Source organism: Schistosoma haematobium, chromosome ZW, assembly GCF_000699445.3.
Source record: "Schistosoma haematobium chromosome ZW, whole genome shotgun sequence".
NCBI lineage: Eukaryota > Metazoa > Platyhelminthes > Trematoda > Strigeidida > Schistosomatidae > Schistosoma > Schistosoma haematobium.
In genome coordinates, this window is record NC_067195.1 from 47,874,014 (window position 1) to 47,899,065 (window position 25,052).

Below are 25,052 nucleotides of genomic sequence, written 5' to 3' on the forward strand. Positions count from 1 at the left end.
ACACCGGATTCATAAAAGTAGTTAATTCAGAGGTGGTAATATATAAAAGAAAGATTGCAATAAGCATACAGTACACGGAGAAAGAATTAGTTCGTAGAAAGAAAGATATGAAGCGATTTTAATCTCTTAGTTTAAGGGAAGATAGAGAGCGTATACATCGACGCCATTGTGATCGATTCTGAGCCATGTCACAAAGAGTCTCCAACCATTGGTTACGATAGTCACGCAGACCCCAACCAAGTAGTCTGCATCTACTAACATGGCTCAGACTAGAAGTTAGTGACTTCATGCGCTGATGTCACTTTTTGGTTTGGCCGCCCCTAACTTTCTTCCAACCATCCCGAACACCGGTTAGCATTGCACGTCGTGATAATCGGTGTTCGGGCATACGTAACACGTGGCCCAACCATCTCAGTCGATGAGGATTCACAACCTCATCAACTGATTTACCATCATTCCCTAATACCCTGCGTCTAACCTCACTATTACTTACCCGGTGATCCCAACAGACGCCAGCGATATTTCTAAGTCATCTGTGGTCAAAGACTAGTAGCTTACGAGTGTCTTCTACTCTTAATGGCCATGTTTCTCAGCCGTCAAGTAGAACAGAACGGACTACCGCGCAGCATACTCGTCCTTTTATTGATAGACGGATATCTCGCCTTCGCCATAGGTGACGTAAGTTGGCAAAAGCCAAGCGAGCTCTTTGAATCCGTGCTGAGATTTCGTCAGACACCAACCCATTAGGGCTGATCAGACTTCCAAGATAAGTGAAGTTGTCAACGCGTTCGACTACTTCACTCCCTATCCTTAGTTCAGGTGTTGATGCTGACCAGTCCTGAAGCAGCAGCTTGCATTTAGAGTGAGAAAAGCACATTCCAAACATTCTGGCATTGTTGCTTAGTGCTACCAAAAGACTCTGCATTTTATCGGTGTCTTCACCAAACAGGACTATGTCATCTGCGTATTCTAAGTCGATAAGTGGACCTCCTGGAAGGAGATCAATACCCGAAAATTCAGTAGACGAGAATGTTGTTTCCATCAATAGGTCTATGATGAAGTTAGACAGAAATGGAGAAAGTGGACAGCCTTGACGGACACCACTTGAGGTTGCAAAAGCAGACGACAGTTAGCCATAAGCTTTGACTCGATTGGTAGTGTTCGAGTAAAGAGCCTTCATAAGGTTTATGTACTTCTGAGGTACACCTTTCAATGACAGACACTGCCACAGAATTTCGCGGTCTACGGAGTCAAAGCTGCTTTCAAGTCAAGAAAGACCACCATTGTCAGACGCCGATAAGTATGCCTGTGTTCTAGAACCTGACGAATGGTGAATATGTGGTCGATGCAGCCACGAACAGGTCTGAAGCCAGCTTGATTCTCTCGTGTTTGCAGTTCACGAGTCTTAGTTAGGCGTCTGATAATTATCGAAGCTGGTATTTTAGAGACTATATTAGTTAAACTAATCCCTCTGTGGTTGTCACAGGATGATTTTAACCCTCTCTTATATATTGGGACGATCAGTGATTGTGACCAGTCAGATGGGATAACGTCTAACTCCCAGATCTTAGTTAAAATATTAGTCAACCTAATCGCTAAAATTTGACCACCATCCCTAAAGACCTCTGGAGCCAATCCGTCTGGACCAGCTGCCCTTCCTCGTTTCAGACTAACTATAGCCTTTTGAACTTCAGCAAGAGTTGGGGGACCTAATTCAATGTTCCATTCACACTGTCTGGGAATGGAGGGTAGTTGTAGAATAGCTGAAGGCCAGCTGAACTGTTCTCTAAAGTGTTTCAACCATCGTTCTGAACGTCTGAACTGAGAGCAGATGAATGTCGTCTTTTTCCGATATAATCTCACTTACATTTGTCTTAGTAATTCCAGTTTCTTTTATTAATCTGTAAAGCTGTCTTGTGTTCCCTATAACCGCCGCCTTTTCCATCTGTTTTGCTTTCGTTGCCCACCACTGCTCACGGTCGTTCCTTAGACTTTTGGTTAACCTAGATCTGATTTGTTGTCGCTCTTCATCGTGTTCAGAGCCTGATGGGTTGAGTTTACGAGAATCCATCAGTGCAATAGACCTTGAGGAAATCCATTGGTTCTTTGTAACCCTGTGGTTTAAATCACTGATAGATGTCACTGCTGTTTCCACAGCTGTTCGTGTAGCTTTTCAAGCAACATCTGGGTCAGCCTCGTTTTAAGAACTACCTAAGTGTGACCTCAGTTGTTCCTGGAACCTACTTTTGGTTTTCTCGTTACTCAACTCAGTTCTAACGGGTCTTTTTAGTGTGGTTTTTTGCGTCCAGTGAGGCGCAAGCAGATGAGTGCCCGCATTAGGACATAGTTGGAGTTCAAGCAGGTACTTTAGAACGAGAGACAATCTTCTACCGACCCTCTCCAACGATGACTGATGGCAATATGGTCTATTTGAGTCCATCGTTGGTTTGATGTAGAGGGTCGCCATGTTAGACGATGTCTCTCATGCTTAAAATTTGTGTTTGCTAAAAATAAACGATTGTCTGAGCACAGTTGCAGCAGATGATCACCATTATCTGTTAGTTGTGCCGGAATACTAAAACACCCACCTAAATGCCTTTCTGTTTGATTTAAACTACTTATCTGGGCATTAAAATCACCTGCTACGAGTATTATGTCTGAACGTTTAGCTTTCTGAAGAAGTTCAGATCGCTTTCTATAAAATTCATCTTTCACATCATCTGAGCTGCAGTCGGTGGGAGCGTAGGCAAAAACGGCAAAAAGGCAACGACGTGTATCCCTATCCTTCCGAGTTCTTACAGAGCCGTTTAACCGAACAGCACATAGACGACTGTTGACGGGGATCCACTCTAGCAGTGCTTGTTCCGCCCTCATGCTTAGTGCTATGCCTACACCTCCAAGTCCACGAGAACTGGTTATCAGGTCACCAGATACACGGGGGGTGTATCTCGTTGGCTCTCCGTTTTGCCGAGGTGAGGTCAAGTGAATGACCACACTGGAATCCTGTATGCGTGTTTCGGAAACACAGCATACATCAATGGAAAGAGACTCTAGGGTTTTAGCCAAGGAAGCCTGTTGACCGATTTGACATAGGGCGCGAACATTGAAGGCCCCAATTTGTAATATTGAGCGAGGTTCCAGTAGACCTGGGACAGTGTTTTGCGCACTAGAATCGTTGGTTATGGTGAGACTTGAGGGGAAAGCCGAAAAAGGAAGTTTAGAGGTGAAAGTCGATGTAGGAGGAATAATAGGAAGTGAAGAGGAAGGTTGATTATGAATACAATAGTCTTGAGTGCTGTTAGAGGTATGAGGGTGGTTATCACTTCCCGGTCGCCCACACCGTGGAAGGGTTCTTCTGGAGGTACTTGAAAAGGAAATTGGATTAGAGGTGGTCTTAGTGACCTGAGAGCGTGACCGCAGTGCCCAAGGGACAACTGCTTGAGGTCGGTTACACACGACCTTTTTATGGGTGATTTTTGTGTTAGCTCCGTACTTGTTGAGACCTTACCGCCGGAGACGGATACCCGTGAGATAAGGCGAGGTGTGCATTTTTAGGGTCGACCTTTTCTAACACCACCCCTCCTTGTGGGAAAGCAGCATCGCTGTCATGCTGGTTGTCTGAAGGAAACACCTTACTGCTGTCACACCTCTGTACAGTCAGCAGTACGACTTCGCCTTCGGACCTTGGGTTTGTTGCTTTTAGTCTTACCGCTCTTCAACCGACCTGTCTGACACGGTAGGACCTTGAGGAACAGTTGTTCCAGCCAGTATAGCTCGGTTGCTTCATCACGATAGACAAGCCCGACCACCACGTCAAGGTAGCAACAACGGTCGGGATTTATAGTATGTAAATAAGCATGTATCTATATTCTGGTTAAACTCAAAAGGTAGAACATACTGAATCTATATAAGATCCCGATTGTCACTCATTAGCAAGACGCTTTGAGAATCCTAATGAGATTGATGCTCCCTATAGATCCTAACTCTCATTATTTGAAGTGGTGATCTACTCCGACAATGAGTTGCTTTCCGAAGAACTGAAATATTAATACTGTCGCAGAGGTACGCCTAGCTAAAGTATGCTAATATTACACAGAAGTCGAAGGCTTTTAAACGAATATCTACAACCACTACGTTATAGAGTCATTTAAACTGGTTTCTATTTTATAAATTGGTTGATGTGATTTGACTAGTATATAAATAAATATCTGGCCGTCTTTAAATCCCACAATAGTTGTTATAACGAAGTATTGACACTAAGATTCTTATCATTTAAAATATTACTTGTATTAATAAGTAGTTTTACTCAGAAAGTTATAAAGAAAATGTTAATTTTTTATCCGATATACTTTGGAAATTAAGTCAATAAAATGAAAAGTTAAGTTATTCTAGTTTTGTGATTTAATATTAATGACTCACGAATTCAATTATTAAATTACTATAATATTCACAAAATCCCTCTCTGACTATAATCATCATATGCTCACTAATGACGGTCTCCAAGAAGTATTTCCTGGAGTTCTAGTAAGAAGCCGTGACCAGTGAATCTCAACCAGGTCTGTTGCAAGATAGTAACTCACTGAAGACAATGGTGGATGGTGGTGCAACTTCATGGATTGGTTGAAGTTAACCATTAACACCGGTGGTCTAGTGGTTAAGTGCTCTCTCGCGAGACTGACAGGTCCTAGGTCCAAATCTCGAGAGGCCGGATCATGGATGTGCACTACCGAGGAGTCCTGTACTAGGACGAAACCGCCGTCCAGTGCCTTTGGGTTTTCCATAGTGATCGAGCTTCAATGGACTCATGATTTTAACTATTAAATTATTATTATTGATTTGGATTTATCATTGAAACATTATCTTTCATCATGAATTTTCATATGATATGGTATAGAATATTGAAGCCTCTATTCAAAGAAGTTCAAATATCAACAAAACTAACTTAATCACTTTGAATAAATCAATAAAAGAATATTGAATCCATTCAAATTAAAGACTATTTCTATTACAAATGGAAATCTTAGAAAGTTATGACGTTGATATCATCTTGAAAAAAAACAATAATTTTTATACATTTATACATTTATCTTGTCCTCATTTTAGATGTACATTGCAAGAAATTCACATTTCGCATATAGTTTTAAAACATATATATATATAGATTAATGTAAATGACATTTAAAATTCCATGTTAACTATTTTAAATATCAAGTATTTACTTGCATGAATATACATAAACATATATATATATATATATATATATATATATATATATATATATATATATATATCTCATTGTTTGAAAAGGACAATTTCTTCTTTTAATATTTATTCATTTATTCTTAATATATTAAAAAAGAAATTATATAATGCTACTGAATGTATTCTTTTCTTCAATGTCTTTTAATTCCTCCTCCATCCCCCACTTGCACTAAGTTATACTATTTACCATATTCTATACTAATCTATACTTCTTTTTATATACATCAATATTGAATGTGTTCTTGTGCATTTATATTTGTGTCCTAGATATACATACAGATTCACCCAAAGATACCTAAAGATAAAATATCAAAGTTTATTAGATTGACTATAGAATGATGAATTGTATTATTTATTTCTGTGTATATAACATATAAAGCATAATTTAACAAATTTAAACAAAACTATTGAATTCTTATAAAAAAGCATTGAATAAATTCAATATATTTTTATCATTTTGTATATAATAATATCATGAATACATACACTTATCTACATTATACATTAATAGATGCACATACCTATACACAATTAGAAACTATAAGAGGATGATTGAATAATCATTGAACATGATTATAGGTATCATATTCATTTTAAAGCATTTCCTTTTCTAATCTATTTTAACTAATGTAATGTTATATAGACAGAGAAATCAATAAATTTATTTATTATCACAATGGGTTTTGTGGAGATTTTTAGAAATTTCACAGATTGAAATCATGAGTCAGTTGAAGCTAGACCACCATTGAAAACCTGGAAGCACTGGACGGCCGTTTCGTCCTAGTATGGGACTCCTCAGCAGTGCGCATCCACGGTCCCGCACCACGTGGGGCTCGAACCCAGGGCCTACTGGCTTCGCGCGCGAGCACTCAACCACTAGACCACTGAGCCGGCATCCAACGGTGTTAATGTCTAACTTCAACCAATCCACGAAGTTGCGCCACCGTACACCATTGTCTTCAGTGAGTTCCTATCTCACAACAGACCAGTGCTTCCAGGTTTTCAATGGTGGTCTAGCTTCAACTAACTCATGATTTCAATCTGTGAAATTTCTAAAAAATCTCCACAAAACCCATTCTGATAATAATCAACTGCTCACTAGTGACTGACTTCAGGAAAACTCCCGAAGTTCTAGTGAGAAGCCGTTACCAGTGGAGTTCAACCAGGTCTGTTGTGAGATAGGAACTCACTGAAGACAATGGTGTACGGTGGCGCAACTTCGTGGATTGGTTGAAGTTAGACATTAACACCGTTGGATGCCGGCTCAGTGGTCTAGTGGTTAAGTGCTCGCGCGCGAAGCCAGTAGGCCCTGGGTTCGAGCCCCACGTGGTGCGGGACCGTGGATGCGCGCTGCTGAGGAGTCCCATACTAGGACGAAACGGCCGTCCAGTGCTTCCAGGTTTTCAATGGTGGTCTAGCTTCAACTGACTCATGATTTCAATCTGTGAAATTTATTTATTGTTGTATTGCTGTATTGAAATATGGAGAAATTCTAGATGTGGAAAGTTTCATGTATCTGGGTAGCATATTCGATGAACATGGAGGATCGGATACAGACATAAATGCGAGGATTGGCAAAACAAGGGTAGCATTCTTACAGTTGAAGATCATATGGAACTCAAAGCATTTGTCAACCAATGTCAAAGTCATAATTTTCTATACGAACGTCAAGACAGTTCTACTGTACGGAGCTGAAACTTGGAGAACTACCACAACCATCATCAAAACGGTACAAGTATTTATAAAAAATTGTCTACGTAAGATACTGAATGTCCGTTGGCCTACTGTGGGAGAGAAAAAACCAGCCCCGAGCTGAAAAGTAAATTAGGGAAAGACGTTGAAAGTGGTTTGGACACACATTACGGAAATCACTAAACTGCATCACGAGGCAAGCCCCAACTTGGGATCCTGAGGTAAACGAAAAAGAAGAAAGTCGAAGAACACGCTACGTCGGGAATTGGAAGCAAACATGGAAAGGATGAATAGCAACTGGAAGCAAGTGGAAAGGATTGCTCAAGACAGGGTTGGATGGAGAGTGCTGGCGAGCGGCCTATGCTCCTCCATGAGGAGTAACAGGCGTAAGTAAGTAAGTGTATTCAAACATGTTATTTGTGTATCAATCAGTTATGTGTTTTCATTAGGAACGTTATTTGATAAACGTTTCTCATAAGTTCATTTTCGTATGCAATATATTTGGTAATTAAAAAGTAAATACAACTATCTTGAATCTGATTGTTCAAACTTATAAGTCACTTCATTGATTACATTTAATTTTTTCGATCAAACAAATAGCTTATTAGAAGGCTCATAGATGGAAAAACTGTTTATCAGTTTAGGAACACAGCGACGGCAGAAAAACGTTTTAATGATAATAATAATGTGTTTTCATAGTGATTAGTAAAACATTTTAAATACCTATTCACCTTTATATTCCAAGTGACATAAAGATTTTTAACTTATGAATTGATTTTAGGACTGTTTTTCTAATTTTGTTCCTATCTAGTATAATAGTGTAATCGTTATAGTTTTAAAAAGTAGTTCGGTAAAAGTATATTTTGAAGCTATAGCATACTTTTAATTTGGAACCAATATAACTAATATAACTTTGAGAAAGTAAGGTGTCAAGTAATAAACTACATTATAATGTAGTTATTATAGAGCTATGTATTATCTAAATTAGGATAACAACGATGACTGGATAGTAATCAAGCGATTTAGACTCATAGTGCTATGAATGAACTCCAACAATATTGACTGCTATTCCTTCTCATAAGTATTTAATGTCCTTTTTCCTATAATGATTATTTCACTTATCATGTTTTGTAATCACTGTATTTTTTAATTGATATAAAAAGAGTTAACATTTACAGTGTTAATCAATAAAATAAAATAATTATTGTTCAAGTATTAAACTCACTTGTTAATGAATGTAGATAACCTCTTTGAATACTAGGCGGTTGACCTCCACCAAGAAAAAGTTTTCGTCTTTCACGAACTGGTAGATTCATAAAACTGTAATCAACTTCTTCTGGTTCAACATCATTATTATCTTTGGCATTTACTGGTTTCTGTTGAGGTTGTTGCTAAATCATTAAATACAAAACAAAGCAAATGAATTGCACACTTTCATATATATTCAATATTTTTTAAAAATTTTAAATTTTCTTTGAGTGCTAAATGTTTATCTCATTTAAAATTTTAATCATGGAATTCTTAACTAAAATTACCAGGGTATCTTAATCTCATGCCTATATTAATGCCAATTACAGTAGATTGTCATCATTATTAAATGTAAGTAAATTCGATTTGCTTACCAAGATATATCCTTACTTTTTTCCTGTTCTTTTCCAGATTCACTTATTAATTGTCCTTCAGTTCACAAAGTATCTTTAGGCTAAACTCACACCTACCTAAGACCGAATGTTACAATTGTTGGTGTGAAGAGTTAACATTCAAATAAAAATTAATTAAAATAATAAATGTCATCCCTGACTTTGCCTATACTGACTGTGAAACATAGTACTAATGAGAATTATTTTGTAGCAAATGAATAATTCATCATTAAAAATGTTTCTTAAGTAAAAACTATACTACAGTATTAGTCTTTTTACTTTAATGATTTTAGAATACATTTTTACGCTGTTATTAATAATCTGATCTCATTTCTGAAGTGGTATTTATTATAGGATTTTCTATGTACATTTGGTATCCATGTAAAATCTTTAAAAAAGCGCTTAAACTAACTGACATTTCACAGGGATGAATAATGAAATGAAATTTTATTCCAAGAGGCATAATATACATAAAAAATTATTTGTAGTTGTACATTATTTTAGCCTGACCGCATATTGCATGGAGAGTACCAGTCTCATGACAGGGATGATACTATTCAGTGATTGAGTTCAAATTTAAGAGTTTTCCAGCTTCACTTGATTGGTAATGTGCAAATCATACATAAATCACCATCTATAACTGTAAAAAAACTATAATATGAAATAGACTGAAAAACAAATTGTGAATAGTTGCTGGATATGCCACTGTACACCATTTTATGAATTAGGAACGTCTCTATACACCCTGAAACTTAAGTGTAACTTCGATTAACTACAACTATGAATTCAACAAGTCTCGTTTACTAATTTATAGAGTTCAGTCATTCTAAATAACAAATTAAGATAAGAAAAACATTTGTTTTGATAGTTTTATTATAAGATAAAAGGATTTTATAAAGAAAATATGGCTAAATATGTCATGTACATAAATCCGATTTCAAAAGATACAGGTTTTATTTGAAAATTGCCTGTTTTAAAGCCTTCTTATGTTGAAATAAAATTCTACTATGGAAAGTAATGTTATTTAATTCATATAAAAAGAATTTAAGTCCAATATTATTTTTAAAAAAACTCACTGCATTAAGTCTAGAATATGGTCCAGATTGACCATATACTGTTGTACTGGCAGCTCTTGAAAGATTTCTAGAAGTTGGCCTTGTTCCCATATACTGATTACTAAACATTGGTAAGCTGAAAAAGAATTAACATCAGAAAGAAAACAATTATGTTGAACATAACAATATTTACCAAAATTGGTTTTAAGATGTATTTTCAAAAGTTATTTTCATTTGATAAAAATCAGTAAAGAAATAATATTTTAGGATTTTTATAAAGGGTAATATTCAATTTGTTTTATGGTTATACATCATTTAAACTTTTGATAATCCATTCGACTGTTTATAATCTTGATCTGTTAAGTTATAGGCTAACCTGTAATTCATTTTAAATATCAAGTTTCTTTGTTTTCAAATCTTTTCATGAATACTTTCATAGTGCGTCAAATGTTTTGTGGTTATTCGATCGCATTACTATTTAAACAAAGTATATCCTATCTAACGTTTTATACTTATTAGGTAGGTTAATAAAATTGGACGCAAGTTGGACAACAACGACTAGCTTCAGGGGAGCTTCTTTTATACTCCGGCCATGAAGAAGAAAATGCCCCACATACACACGGAGTTGCATTGATGTTGTCCAATCAAGCACAAAATGCACTTATAGGATGAGAATCTCATGGACCAAGGATCATCAAAGCCTCCTTCAAAACAAAGAAAGAGGGCAGTTCAATGAACGTCATCAAATGCTATGCGCCTACCAACGACTACAATGAAGACGCCAAAGATCAATTCTACGATAGGCTTCAGTCCATCGTCGAGAAGTGCCCAACAAAGGACCTGACTATTCTGATGGAAGATTTAAATGCCAACGTTGGAATGGACAACGCCGAATATGAAGACATCATGGGACGACACGGACTGGGAGAAAGGAAAGAAAATGGTGAGAGATTTGCAAACCTATATGCCTTCAATAAACTGGTCATGAGTGGCACTATATTCCCACATAAACGCATTCACAAAACCACATGGACTTCACCGGATCATACTACACAAAACCAAATCGACCATATCTGCATCAACAAAAAGTTTAGGAGGACGATGGAAGATATGAGAACCAAGAGAGGAACTGATATAGCATCGTATCATCACAAGATTAGACTGAAACGCAAGAAGAACTGGACAACGGGGCGGAAAATATTACAAAAGTTTAATGCGGCTTTTCTTCGGGATACTGACAAACTCAACAAATTCAAGATAGTCCTCAGCAATAAGTTCCAGGCCTTTCATGATCTACTCAATGGAGAGGGAACTACTATGGAGAAAAACTGGAAGGGGATCAAAGAGGCAATCACTTCAACATGTCATGAGGTCCTGGGTCACAAGAAGCACCACCAATAGGAATGGATCACTGTTGGTACACTGGATAAGATTCAAGAAAGGAGGAACAAGAAGGCAGCGATCAATACCAGCCGAACAAGAGCAGAAAAAGCCAAGGCACAAGCTGAATACACAGAAGTGAACAAGCAAGTGAAGAGGAGCATCAGAACTGACAAACGTAAATATGTGGAAGATTTAGCAATGACGACGGAAAAGGCTTCAAGAGAAGGAAACATGAGGGAACTGTATGACATAACAAAGGAACGCTCTGGAAATCACCGTAAACCGGAGCGACCAGTGAAAAGCAAGGAAGGCAAGGTAATCACCAACATTGAAGAACAACAAAACAGGTGGGCAGAACACTTCAAAGAACTCCTGAATCGACCAGCTCCACTGAACCCACCCAACATCGAAGCAGCACCCACGGAACTCCCAATCGATGTTGGCCCACCAACAATTGAAGAAATCAGCATGGCCATCAGACAAATCAAGAGTGGCAAAGCAGCAGCACCAGACAACATTCCAGCAGAGGCACTGAAAGCAGATGTAGCGGTAACTGCAAGGATACTCCATATTCTCTTCAATAAGGTTTGGGATGAGGAACGAGTATCAAGAGACTGGAAAGAAAAACTTCTGATCAAAATACCAAAGAAAGGCGATCTCAGCAAGTGTGATAACTACAGAGGCATCACTCTTTTCTTAATAACGGAAATTGTCTTCAGCAGGGTGTTGTTAAACAGAATGAAGAACGCCGTAGACTCCCAACTTCGAGGTCACCAGGCTGGATTTCGTAAGAATCGATCGTGTAAAAACCAAATCGCAATACCATGGATCATTGTAGAACAACCAGTTAAATGAAATTCACCACTCCACATCAACTTCATTGACTGCGAGAAAGCATTTGGTAGAGTGGACAAGACAACACTATCAAGGCTTCTTCGATACTGCGGTGTGCCTTAGAAGATAGTCAACATCATACGGAATTCCTATGATGGATTAAACTGCGAAATCGTGAGTGGAGGACAGCTCACAGATTCGTTTGAAGTAAAGACCGGTGTCAGGCGAGGTTGCTTACTCTCATCCTTTCTCTTTCTCCTGGTGATCGACTGGATCATGAAGACGTCAACGTCCGAAGGGAAGTATGGGATAAAGTGGACAGCTAGGATATAGCTGGACGATTCAGACTTCACATATGATCTGGCTCTTCTATCGCACACGCAACAACAAATGCAGGAGAAGACGACCGGTGTAGAAGCAGCCTCAACAGCAGTAGGTCTCAATATACACAAAGGGAAAAGCAAGATTCTTCGATTCAACACAGCATGTACCAATCCAACCACAACTGACGGAGAAGATTTGGAAGATGTAAAAACACTTACATATCTGTGCAGCATCATCGGTGAACACGGTGAATCTGATGCAGATGTGAAGGCGCGGATAGGAACAGCAAGAATAGCATATTTACAACTGAAGAACATCTGGAACTTAAAACAATTGTCTATCAACACCAAGGTCAGGATTTTCAATACAAATATCGAAACAGTTCTCCTGTGTGGGGTGGCAACCTGGAGAATACGAAAGCCACCATCCAGAAGATACAGGAGTTTATTAACAGTTGTCTACGCAAAATACTTCGGACCCGTTGGCCGGACACTAATAGCAACAAACAACTGTGGGAAAGAACAAAACAGATCCCAGCGGAGGAAGAAATTAGGAAGAAGCGCTGGAAGTGGATAGGACACACATTGAGGAAAGCACCCAACTGTGTCACAAGACAAGCCCTCACATGGGATCTTCAAGGCCAAGGGAAAAGAGGAAGACAAAAGGACACATGGAGACAGACATGAGAAGAATGAACAAAAATAGGATAGAACTGGAAAGGAAGGCCTAGGACAGATTGGGTTGGAGAGTGCTGATCGGTGACCTATGCTCCATTGGGAGTAACAGGCGTAAGTAAGTAAATAAGGTTAATGAAATGTAATAATATTTTAAATTTAGATCGTTATCTTTTTGACTGTTCTATTTTTTTTAGTTGGTAAAATACAATGTCAACAGAAAAAGGATTACAAACACATAACATTTATTGGACACTGAAATGGTAGTAACTGCAAGAACAAGAGAAAAATGAATAAAAAGCGAGCCGGGCCAACTGAGAATGCATAAATGATAAATCCCGCTATCGACGAATGAATTTATTTGATCATTAATACTTGTGGATGAATTTTCAAAGTTTAAGGGTGAACAAACTCAGTTTTAAGTATACTGAATTAGTACTATTAGTAACCTCTTTTTTGGTTAAAATATAAAAAATCATTGTTAGAACCGCCTTATCCAATCCTAAAAAATGTCTTATCACATAACTATGAATAAAAAAAACAAGACTATATATTCAAAACAACAATTTATTTCAGAAATGAAACAACTTAGTGTTTGCATAGCTAAGAAACTTTTCATAACCTTTATTTCCGTATAATGAATAATTTATAGGTAAATAATAAAAAGTTAGATAGTATGAAAAAAGGTAAAAGTGTCAACTTAATGTTCATATGATTTAATATATCAGTTTGAACTTATCAATAAACATATTCAGTATAAATAACAATATTTGACCATCAAAGATACAAAATGGATCATAAAAAATGAATGTAAACTTTTCATTTACATTACACATAACTAACAAAATTCCATATTGTGTTAAGTACATTTTGTTATGTTCTCTGTAGACCTATAACATGGGATAGATTATTCTGAGTGGTAACTACCAAAAATTGTGTGCAAAGCAATTACTTTAAAAAAAAGCAAAACATGAATGCAAAAATGAATAGCATTTTTTAAACTGAAAATGTACTGTATTCCATATAATCTCAACGATATCATAAATTACTTGAATACAAGTTAAAAGTAGTTTATTATCAATTTTACTTTACTAAAATAGAAAAGTTCTAACTCATTAATTATCTGATGGTTAGAAATCTAATTCATTTCTTAAATGTCCATTATAGGGATTAACTATATTATAATGGAATGTATGCAAAAATAGTTCATCGTACCAATTGAGTGTTGAAGATTATTTATATCATTTGAAAACAATTAGGCTATTTCAACAATACATTAATTTTTTTCTCTAGAATAATTCATTTGACCTACTTTTTACACTAAATATCTACGCAGATCAACTAACTCACCTTGTTGGTTGTAACAAGTAATTGTACTGTTTAGGCCTATGGATTAAGACTAATGAGCTTCAGATTAGGGATCAATGAACCTTTCTCATTTCAAATAATTCTCTTTTTGAATTATACAGGAAGGTGTGAATGTCAAACGTTTATGGATTAAGACAATGGACATATTTTTCTACTTGCCATCTCTGTGGATACCTTAATGGCGGAATATATCATTCTCTGTGCGAATTTATAGTAGAGCGCAGCATTTTTTATATTAAATGTATCAGTAGTTTAGGTCCTATCTGTATTTAGTACCATTACCTTTCTTGATATGTCGTTACAGGAAACAACCATAATCGCCCATAGTCTATGTCAACCTAATAGTTATGAAGTTTTTAAGCATTTTAGACAACAGGAACTGGCACGATCCACAGCGTTTTTTCTAGTTTATTAAATTTTTGTCTACGTGTCTATGGTTTTTGAACGGAACAAAGCAAAAGCTCTATGTTAAGCAGTAGAATCTCAAACGAGAATTAAACAAATTTCCGATTTACTGGGATTTTCAGTGATTATTTATACAACGTTGGATTTTTCTAAAACCTGAAAAATATGAAAAAAAAAATCGATGAAACGTTTTTTTATCACCGAGTTCTTTTGTTAAATTATTAATTAGATTCATCTATTATTTCCTCATGATACTTGCTAAAATGTACAGGTAATATTAAATCTATTCAATGGAATATAATAAGTTTTCTCTTAACTTACCGTCGAATTCCAAGACGTAGATAATTACTTTTCAATTCAGTAAGTGAATAAGATTCTTGTTCTGTTAATTCGGTACCTAAATGACCTTCAATTTCTAGAATTTCGTCTCCAATCTCAAGCCAACCAAAAGCTGGAGACCAAGGATATACCTAGAAAGTAATAGTAATCACTTGATAATTATATGATAGAAAAGTTCATTTTATGAAAATTTATTCATCTAGTTACAGATGTTTATTAAACTACAGTTAGTCTTGCATTTTGAATATACTTAATTAGGTATTCTCGAAAAAGTTAATCTGATCCGTTGAAGTGATTGGACATTTAAACAATTGTGTAATAAATACTTATAAATAAAATAACTAGATCTGACTAGTTTTCATATATAATTATATTCTCACTAGACAAGAATATTTGTTTTAACTGAGTATTCTAAGCATTAATAGCTGAGTATTTAGTATAATTCTCTATGTGCATCTAGTTATCAAAAAAACGCATTAGGCGCAGGTATTTTCTAGCCAAGCAATTATTTTTAAGTTAGTTATTAATCAGCTGAAATATCATGATTTTAGTCATAACTGGATGGTTTTATTCACTTGCGATCTCCCTCCAAGTTTTGTATATCCGATAACCTGATTTGTTGTCCTTCTAAACTGTCCTTGTATTTATTTTTTGCCGTCAAGGGGTTTTTGGAGAGTTTGATATTGTGTAAAGCACGATATCATTACGAAATCTTCACAATTAATTGATCACTGGGTGGTGATCAATGTCACGTGTGTCAAGTCCTTCTTAGTGCAGATCGAATGCTATCGACCAAGTTACAATGTGGCCACTAGTCTAGGTGACTCGACATTGCGTGCACTATGTCCCAGGGTCCAGGGTTTTTTGTTGATTACCTCCAACCACCATCTTATCTCAACATAGTGCACGTAATGTCAAGTCACCTAGACTAGACCACTAGAAATAACTGTAAAAACAACTAGCTTTGAGATGAAACTATTGCAACGATATAGTACGGATCTGTAACTCTGTAAAAACAACCAAATTGATTGTAAAGCGGTTAAGTCCCCGATAATGCTGAATGATACTCAGGTTAACTTTTTAGTCAACCAAAATAATTGATAAATACATACTCATCAGAGTTATAAACTTCATGAGTTTTGGATATCATATCATGATTTTGTGTAGGAGAGTCAGTAGTTTGTGAAAGTCACAAACTGGGATAAATCAATATATTCTGGTTGCTAATTAGTTTTAATGTGACGTCAATATGTATTGAAAATTACTTTCATATCGCATTACGTCATAGAACAGAGCGAACAGATTTTTAAAATTAATTTCGATCCCATAATGTCAATGTTAATCGGTTGGTAAATTATGTTTTTCTAGTTAGTATCATGATTTAACAGTAATCTTATAAATTAATAGGGAGATCAATAATATCTATGCCATGCAGGCCAAAACAAATTACATATGTACACTTACACATAAATATATAATCTCCACTTATAGATTGAAATTATTTTCATTTGTAACTTTAAAAGATATACCTTTCCTTCATTTCTTAAAAAAAAAGTGTTTCCATTTAAAGCACTATGCCGATTTATACATACGTCTACATTACCTAGATGTACTTATACATTAAAGGTCAATTCACTTTAGATAATCTACTTTCCCCTTATGAATATAAAACGTTTATTTTTTTTAATTTTTTTATTTGTAATATGGGATTGTAATTACTGTTATATGGTCTAATAATGGGATTGATTTTTCTGTGATATTTTGTAGTTATCTATTTAAATCTAAATTAGTGGTATGTTTATTTTATCATTGAAAATGTGATTAAAACCGTTTTAAAAATGTAAAAAAAATGGACAAATAAAACGTGTTGGATTTTGTTTTTATTCATCAAGAAATTACAAAAAAAGATTAAAAAATTTGTTCATTCCCAATCAATAAAATTGTTGACCAGTAGTAGTTTGGATTACAAAAATAAAATGTTTACACTTTTGGTCAATTTCTGTGTTATCTAATTAGAAATTATTCATTAAGCTTATCTATGTAAATACATGTAAATTGATGATGGTAATATATTCTTATTAGCTCCACTTTCATTCCCCATCGGGCTAATGCTGGTCCAAAGCCTAGATAAAAGAGGGGGGTTGGGTATGGGGTTAGCGACTCCATTCCGTAGAAAATTAACTCGCTAAAAATACACTAACCATAAAAAATAATTCAAACCAATATATACTGATTATCTCAATTTCATTTTCCCAACTTATTAAATATTATTAATTCAACTTAATTTATAATGATTTGGCTTGTTCCATTGCTAACTGAAAATTTATCTCTTTTGGTCGAAATTTGTATAACCAGTGAAGATTTTCTTGATATAGTCATTATGAAACAAGTTTGTATAAAATAGATGTGTGGGATGTAGGCGTATCCATCTAATGAGTCCCAAATAGGTCATAGATTTTACTGTTACTTATGTTCTATCTATTTTATGTAAGTATTAACTTAACGTTATTGTTTAGAGGGATGATACAGTAGGTCTAGCTGGTTTATAAAAAGCATCGCCAAGTGAGAAATAGTGGAAAGTATCATTGGTGCTGATTATGCAATAATTATTTCAAGTGTATACTTAAGACGAGAAATGAAATTAATGTAAATGTGACCCTACGCGTTATAGTAATCAATGTACCAGAAAACGAATTACTGGTTAAGTGTAGAATATGTTGTTTAATGGTGACAGGCTAGAATTTTTTTATTCGTTTGATCCTGAATGAATATTTTTACTCACGGTAAAGCAATGCATAGACCAAAACTCTGTTAAAGTTTTTATTGCTAGAAAATGTATTTTGAGTTGCCTTTGATTTTAAACTTCGGTTATTACAAAAACTCGATAATGTTTAACATTTGTCGTCACTAATTATACATGAACTAGATAAGGATTGGTAATAGCAATAACGAAAAACCGTAAAATAAGGTTAAGGTTATGTTTTGTTGAGTAGTTTGGAATACTGTATTCATCTGACTCAATTATTGTTTTGTGTTGTTAAGGAAAGGTACGCAGAGAAACCTGTCCGCTAAAAGACCACATTTTTCAAAAATATGCATGATCATTTTCGCGTGCATACTGAAATATATTCAAAAGACAGTAGAAGTATCCATATATAAGAATCTTCATCAGATGATGCAAACTACAGATATGAGAAAAAACAATTTCAATGGTATAATCCCAGAGGTACAAAGGAAATTAAAAAATCTAGTATAGCGACATCTCAGTATGCAACATTACTGAATATAAAACTAATCTGAGTCAGTTATATTTCGGAAGTAAGACAGTAACTCACTAATGGTATTAAATGAAAATCGTGATGTGTAATTTCAAAATTAGTAATCCAACTTAGTGACCACTCATATAATCTAAATATCTTCGTTTGTAAATGGATAGCGTTATGAAGTCTTACACTAGAAAAAACAAATTGCCTACTACTCTCTGGTTCTCACTAATTTTTCTCATTATGTCAGCTTTTGGTGAAAATCATGATAAGTCTCCATCAAACTTTAGAATTAAAAAAGAGTATTGATGTTATTATGTAAGAATGAAGATTCTTCATTATTCATACTGGAACTCTAGTTTAATAGAAATTAACATAAATCAAGGAAAGCGATTGTTAAAATTAACTACTAGTATAAAGACAAAAATGAAAATGACTGACGGTTTGACGAGTGTCTTAATTTATTTATCACAAAGAGAACTTCTAAGAACGTTATCAGTAATTAAATGAATACTATAAGTGGTGAAAAAAACCACCAATAGACGATTGGTAGTTTATAGAATTTATAAGTAGATTCACTGAAAAAATTTCTTATTATGGAGAAATGGTTTTGCATACTATAGTGAGCTTCAACCATTCAAGGTCACTTCTTCAGCTAATCACTAAATTTCCATTTGAACAGAGTAAAAGAATTTATTGACCAAACTTATTTTCTGACATAATCTTAAAGCCAATAACTGTTTTCAATTTTTAACCAAATTTGGATAAAAACTGGGACACATATTTTAAATCAAACAGTGGTTAGAATCAATTCAACTTTATGTGAATTATAAACTAACTGATTGTTGGATTTACATAAAATACATTCAGTTGTGTTGTAATATCAATTTAATTGCTAAACTGGTTATAATTTGCTGAGTTTAATCACTAAATATACACTTTATTGATGCCAGTCATATAACCATTTATTCAATGTGGTAAACAAACAGCTAATGAATAATGTGTGGTAAACTAATTAATATATTAACATTTATATTCTAAAGAAACAGTAGACTTCTAAAAATCAGACATTACTTAAAATTCGTTTCATAAGCCCATAGTAATGGTAATTTCTGAAATAACATATGAAATCGTTCCAGTTACATGATATCATGTACAACTGACTACGACCGTCGAGTTGTCCGAAAAATAAAGCATAATAAATTAAGGTTGAATTGAGAGTGTCAATCAAATCCTCACGAATTATGATATATATATTTGTAAGGAAATAAGGATAATGGTTATCATTCTATTCTATATTTGTGGTTAGGGGAGTTAGGTTAATTTTTCTTACTATATAGAAATCGATATCAAGGAATTACTAGTCATTTAAATCCTTCAAAGTTTACTCAGGTCGAAAAAAAACAATGTACATCTTAAACGTATTTTCACTTATATAGATAAAGTATTTACCCTTAATATTGATGTCAGTCTTAAAACAGATTGACTTATATGATTCGTACTGAATCTTATCGATAAATTATTCCAAGACTCAGTTCATATGAATGAAACATGTCGCTTAAAACGCTCTACTAGTAGTCATTGTCGAAACGAAGATTTTTCCAGTTCATTAAAGTATGGATATTTTAATCAAAATGAAATTACTTACTAAGATGTATGATTTCACAATGTGAAATCATCGAATCTGCTTTTTACTGAAGTTTGATAGTGATCAGAAATAGAATCCATTACGCGCGTTTTACTCTCTTTAGGACGCTCTCTTTAAGACTTTCCACTGGACGTAAATATCCTTCACTGTTGGTGTTGACACTCGAACTACAACTCAATAAGTTTTACTTCAAATGCTAGCGCGTTATCCACTGATTCCAGATATCCATAAGCTTGTTCAATAAATATGAATATTATTTACAAATATTTGTATATTCACGTTGTTAATGTTAAGTATTGCACTTGATCATTCCTGAGAGAATCGCCCTGATATTACCATTGAGGTCCACTTTTTTTATTGAAGTTAGTGTAATCTGTGACTCACAATTCATCATATTTCGGACGCTTTAAATCTGTGTAACTAGCTACATGGATTGGTTGCTGTTAGACACTAACACCATCGAATGCTGGCTCAGTGGTCCTGTAGGTCAGGCGTTCGCGCGCGAAACTGAGGGTCATGGGTTCGAGTCCCGCGGACAGGATCGTGGATGCGCACTGCTGGGGAGTCCCACAACAGGGCGAAACGGCCGTCTAGTACTCCCAGGTTTCCAACAGAGGTCTAACATCAATCGGTTCATGATCTTAATCAAAAAAGCTACATCTAATATTATCAATGTATATTAGTTTTACTAGTTATCATAATCGAATATGTTCAACCCAAATTTGATTAACAAAGATCAACCTTAACCAATTAATTAATTTAGCAGTTACCATTTCATCTTCTGCTGGTATACATTAACTGAATGCCAGGAAATTAGTAAAAATGATTGATTTAAAGCTGAAATGATGTAAATTATAGGTAAAATTAACCGTTATTTAAAGTCATTGTGTTAATACATGGTCTTGTACTAAAAACACCATGTACCACATGATTTTCGGTAATTTACATAACAGTTGTTATATATTATGGACTTGTTTTATATATTACGAAAGAATAATGAATTCATTGTCCTCATGATGAATTCACTTAAATTACACGTACACATACATACCATAGAAGCAAATACATGCCAAATGTTAAAAAAAACCAATGAACATAATTTTATTGTTTATTTCAATAGCACTAAAAGAGTAACTAACAGGATAAAAGAGGGTAATCTGAATTGAAAGGAATTGGAAGTCGTTTGTTTACAAAGTAATGAATAATCACAATATATTACATACTAATAAAATTTACCACATGATCAGGTACCTCACATATATTTGTATGCATTACTGTTTTTATAACTAATAAAATAATAGTGAATACATTTTGTTTAGAAGAACAAAAATATTTCACTCATCCGACTATTTGAAAATTTAATTGGTCCTTTGTTTTATTATAATAAAAAGATATAAATTGAAAGATACAATCATTTGATAAACATATAAAGTTGCGTTTTCCCAGAAGTTGTAGAAATACAGTTGTTTCAAACGTACCGAGTTATACAGAGTATTAACTAGATTGTTATTGGACAAATTTTAGTGTCAGATCTTTAGAAATAGTTCATTACAATTTTTGAACCACAAGTTCCTATTCATTTTGATTCAGTAATAGGTTTTTCCACAAATATCAGCAAATCTGATGCTAAAGGAATGATGAGGATTTATTATGTTTTTAACATAGTAGTCTTAACTGCTTCGTGTACAAAACGTTAGTGTTTCAATTAACAACTTCTTAAGGATACTACTAATTAAGCTAACAACCTAGCGCGGATTAATATTAACTGAAGGATCGTTTAAAACTGGGAAACGTTGAATTACCGTTTTGCACTAATGACTTCACACTGCATCATACTTGAAACTTTCATGTCATGTGGTCAGCATAATATCTTTAAACCAGTGGTATATTTTAGCTATACTAAGTGTAATGTAGATTATTCACAGATATAATCTCGTCAACATAGAGCTATATTACAAATAAATGGTACATTCGAATACCTAACAAAGTATTATTGTGTTACGGTCTGTGAAGGAAATTAATTTGCTATACAGTTTACGTGGATTTGTTGTGATATTTATTTCTATTAAGCTTATATTTAGTGACGAATTTGAGTTCGCGCTTTTGATTTCACTGGAAAAATATCATATTAAAATGTTTTTAGTAACTTGAGATGGTGGAGAAGATTTGTAGCTCAAGTGAATGATTTTGATGGAGTTTTGTTCTCTGAGATGGATGGTTTTGTCGTGGGGCTTTCATCGTTCACCTGAACGACAGCATCAGCACAAACTTCAGGTAGAAGTGGTGTTCTAATTTTTCCACATGTGGTTCACGGCTTGTCCTGTAGACCTCGATATTGATTGGTTCTTGCTGACTTTAAACCTGTCATTGTTTACTTCTTTGTTTTCGTTGTATCTCCCATTGTAACTTAATGGTTAAATTCTGTGAAGTAAGGGTAAATAAAGCTTACCTTATTCGTTTGTTACATTAGCAACAATTTAGATAAAAACTTGCTACAGTTAAAATGTTCCTTGTATCTACTTATGATAGAACTTTTCAAGAAAGCAGTATCCATACAAAAACTTGTACATATTAAGCTGTCAGCTAAACTGTTAATATCATCTGATCAATTGTAAAATTAGAAAAAGTATGAAAGATAATTCTCATAAATTTGTCACGATCTTCCTAAATCGATGCCAATTCTGCATGAAACACAATTCACTGTTTTAAAAGTCTTACTCAAGTCTTATTCAAGAATTTAATGGTTGTAATTAAGATTCATTCCAACATATAAAGAAGTGTGAAAAAAAGGAACTATTAACCATGATAACAAATTAGGGCATAGTAACCGGAATAGATTAGGAATAAAAAAGAGTCACTAGAACGTTTTATATACTTATTATGTTATGCATTATGAACTAGTGATTAGATGTATTTTCCAGATATTTCCAATAACATAGATGTTTAATAAGATGGTATCATTGAAAAACAATTGGGATATACCTCACGGATGAGACAGTTTTTTTATATAATACAATATTTTACTTGTGTAAAGATGTGGATTATTTTTTTCCGAATGTTGAATAAGTTATTGAAAACTCTGACAATATTTAGATCTGATCACTGGAAAAATATGTCGCCGGAGACTAATCAGAAGTATAACATAATATCAACAACGAGAAAATACAGGTCATTGTAAATTAAATTCATATCCAATTAGCAATTTAGTGGAGGTTTGGCTTCAGTGGCTCAGTAGAAAACACGTTAGCATTTGAAGTAAAACTTACTGAGGTTTAGTCACAATATGAGCACTAACATTAAAATGTAGGTATATCTAGCGGATGTCTTAAAAAGAATGAAACATAATGCCTAGATTTTATCGTTACTATATGTATGCAGTATATTAAAACCTTTGACAATAGTTTTAGTAAAATTTATTGTCTGCAAAATGAAATGGTCCTCTATAAATATTGTACTCTCTCATTCTCTCGAAAGCAAAATCAATAGGGTGTTATTATATCCTAACGAAAAACAAATGAACAGTTAGGTAACAGTTAGGAATTATTTATGGACTAATATTACATATATTCCTACTGGATAACTATTCAGTAACTATGTTATGTGTATTTTCACATTCCTTTTATAATAATTTTATATTTCATCTATTTAATACTATTATACGATTTAGTATTCTTAAGTTTCTCCCAAACTATTGGTTACAGAATCTCACATTCACAGATACTTTTGACCTGATTTTGTTTAATGGTCGTTTTCTATTTCACGGTATGATGAATTCTGATTTGCTTGTATGTAAACTGTGTGTGTCTGAAGTACATGATTTATACAATGGAAGCTGTGATTGGGTTATGAACACAAACGGACAAGGCTAGGCAAGAAGACCCAATAAGGACTCAGAGTTGACTATAGGCTGCTCATACTGGTTAACGCATCATTGGTTTAGCACAGAGCCAAGGTGAAATAAGTTGTGTTCCAATTGGCGATTTAGTTATGTGATAATTTAACAGGGCATAAAAACATAACAAGTATGCATGCATTTAACAAAAGTACAAGCAGAATCAACATTCCATGTATTCAATAAATACTAAGTATAACTTGTACAAAGAAATGTAAACATTTAGATCTGCTAAATAATTACTATAGAAAGTATATCTTCTGTCATATATGTTCGGAGAGTCATATAAAGCAATACTTTTTAGTATTTTTTTTCTACCTATTTATTGTTTAAACGTACACCACTTAATGAATTTCCATCATTTATTTATTCAAACAGCATCAGGAACAATTTAACATTCAATTTTATCACAACCTACAAAGTATTTAAGACAAATGAAATTAGCAAAACTAATTACTATCACTGAGTTAAAATGTTAACCGAATTTTCTCTAGGATTGTCTTAAATGACAAATAAACTAAAGAACAATAAAAAAACCCATTTTGTTCAGATTTAAAATTCGAACCGACATCTATTCTTTTCTCATGAATGAGAATACAACTTATGTTTATGTTTGTTTACAGAGGGACTTAATAAACAAAAAATGCATACACTAAAATAAACCTTCAATGGTTAAGTCCCATAGTAAACATAATATTTTTGTAATCCCTAAATAAGTTGATCATCCAATGATCTATATGTTCAGTTCAATTGTAACCCTCAGTAATGAAGTGAAAAATGCGTGCTTTTCCAAAAGCACCAAAACATACCTGTAATGAAGTTGATTGGTTAAATTTCATCTTTTTAACATATTTTATATTTATGAAGAATTTGTTAGCTTGAACTAAAAAAGGATCTATATGTGTATTTAAATAAAATTTTGTGTTGCTCCATTATACTATTTAAACTTGGATTAATTTTGATTCGGTTATTTATTCTCTGAAGAATTGGCTTACACTGAATCACAAAACGTCGGAAAATTTAATTTCTCTAATCATAGAGATATGACAAATATATTAGTTTATTTAAATAGGTAATGTTAGGAAATTTATGTTTTCAAGTGTAGAAGTCAAATTATAGTGGTTTAAATGTCCTAACTTAAAACAATTTAGCATTTACTATTAGAAGGAGTTTTGTGGATATTATGGTAATTTCAATAACTGAATTAATTAATCAATTGAAGCTAGACCACCATGGAAAACTTGTAAGCGATGGACGGCCGTTTTGTCGTATT

General features: G+C 34.1%; 1 protein-coding gene across 2 annotated transcripts in view; it reads right to left on the bottom strand.

Moving 5' to 3' along the window:
• MS3_00003733 (uncharacterized protein) overlaps positions 1-25,052 on the bottom strand; it is a 76,967-nt gene that overhangs the window by 12,109 nt on the left and 39,806 nt on the right. For both annotated transcript variants that reach the window (XM_051211590.1, XM_051211589.1), the window contains exons 2-4: positions 14,959-15,107; positions 9,671-9,785; positions 8,180-8,345 (exon numbers count right to left, since the gene is read on the bottom strand). In XM_051211590.1, the coding sequence (XP_051071667.1) occupies positions 8,180-8,345; positions 9,671-9,785; positions 14,959-15,107 (430 nt within the window). The remainder of the gene's footprint in view (positions 1-8,179; positions 8,346-9,670; positions 9,786-14,958; positions 15,108-25,052) is intronic.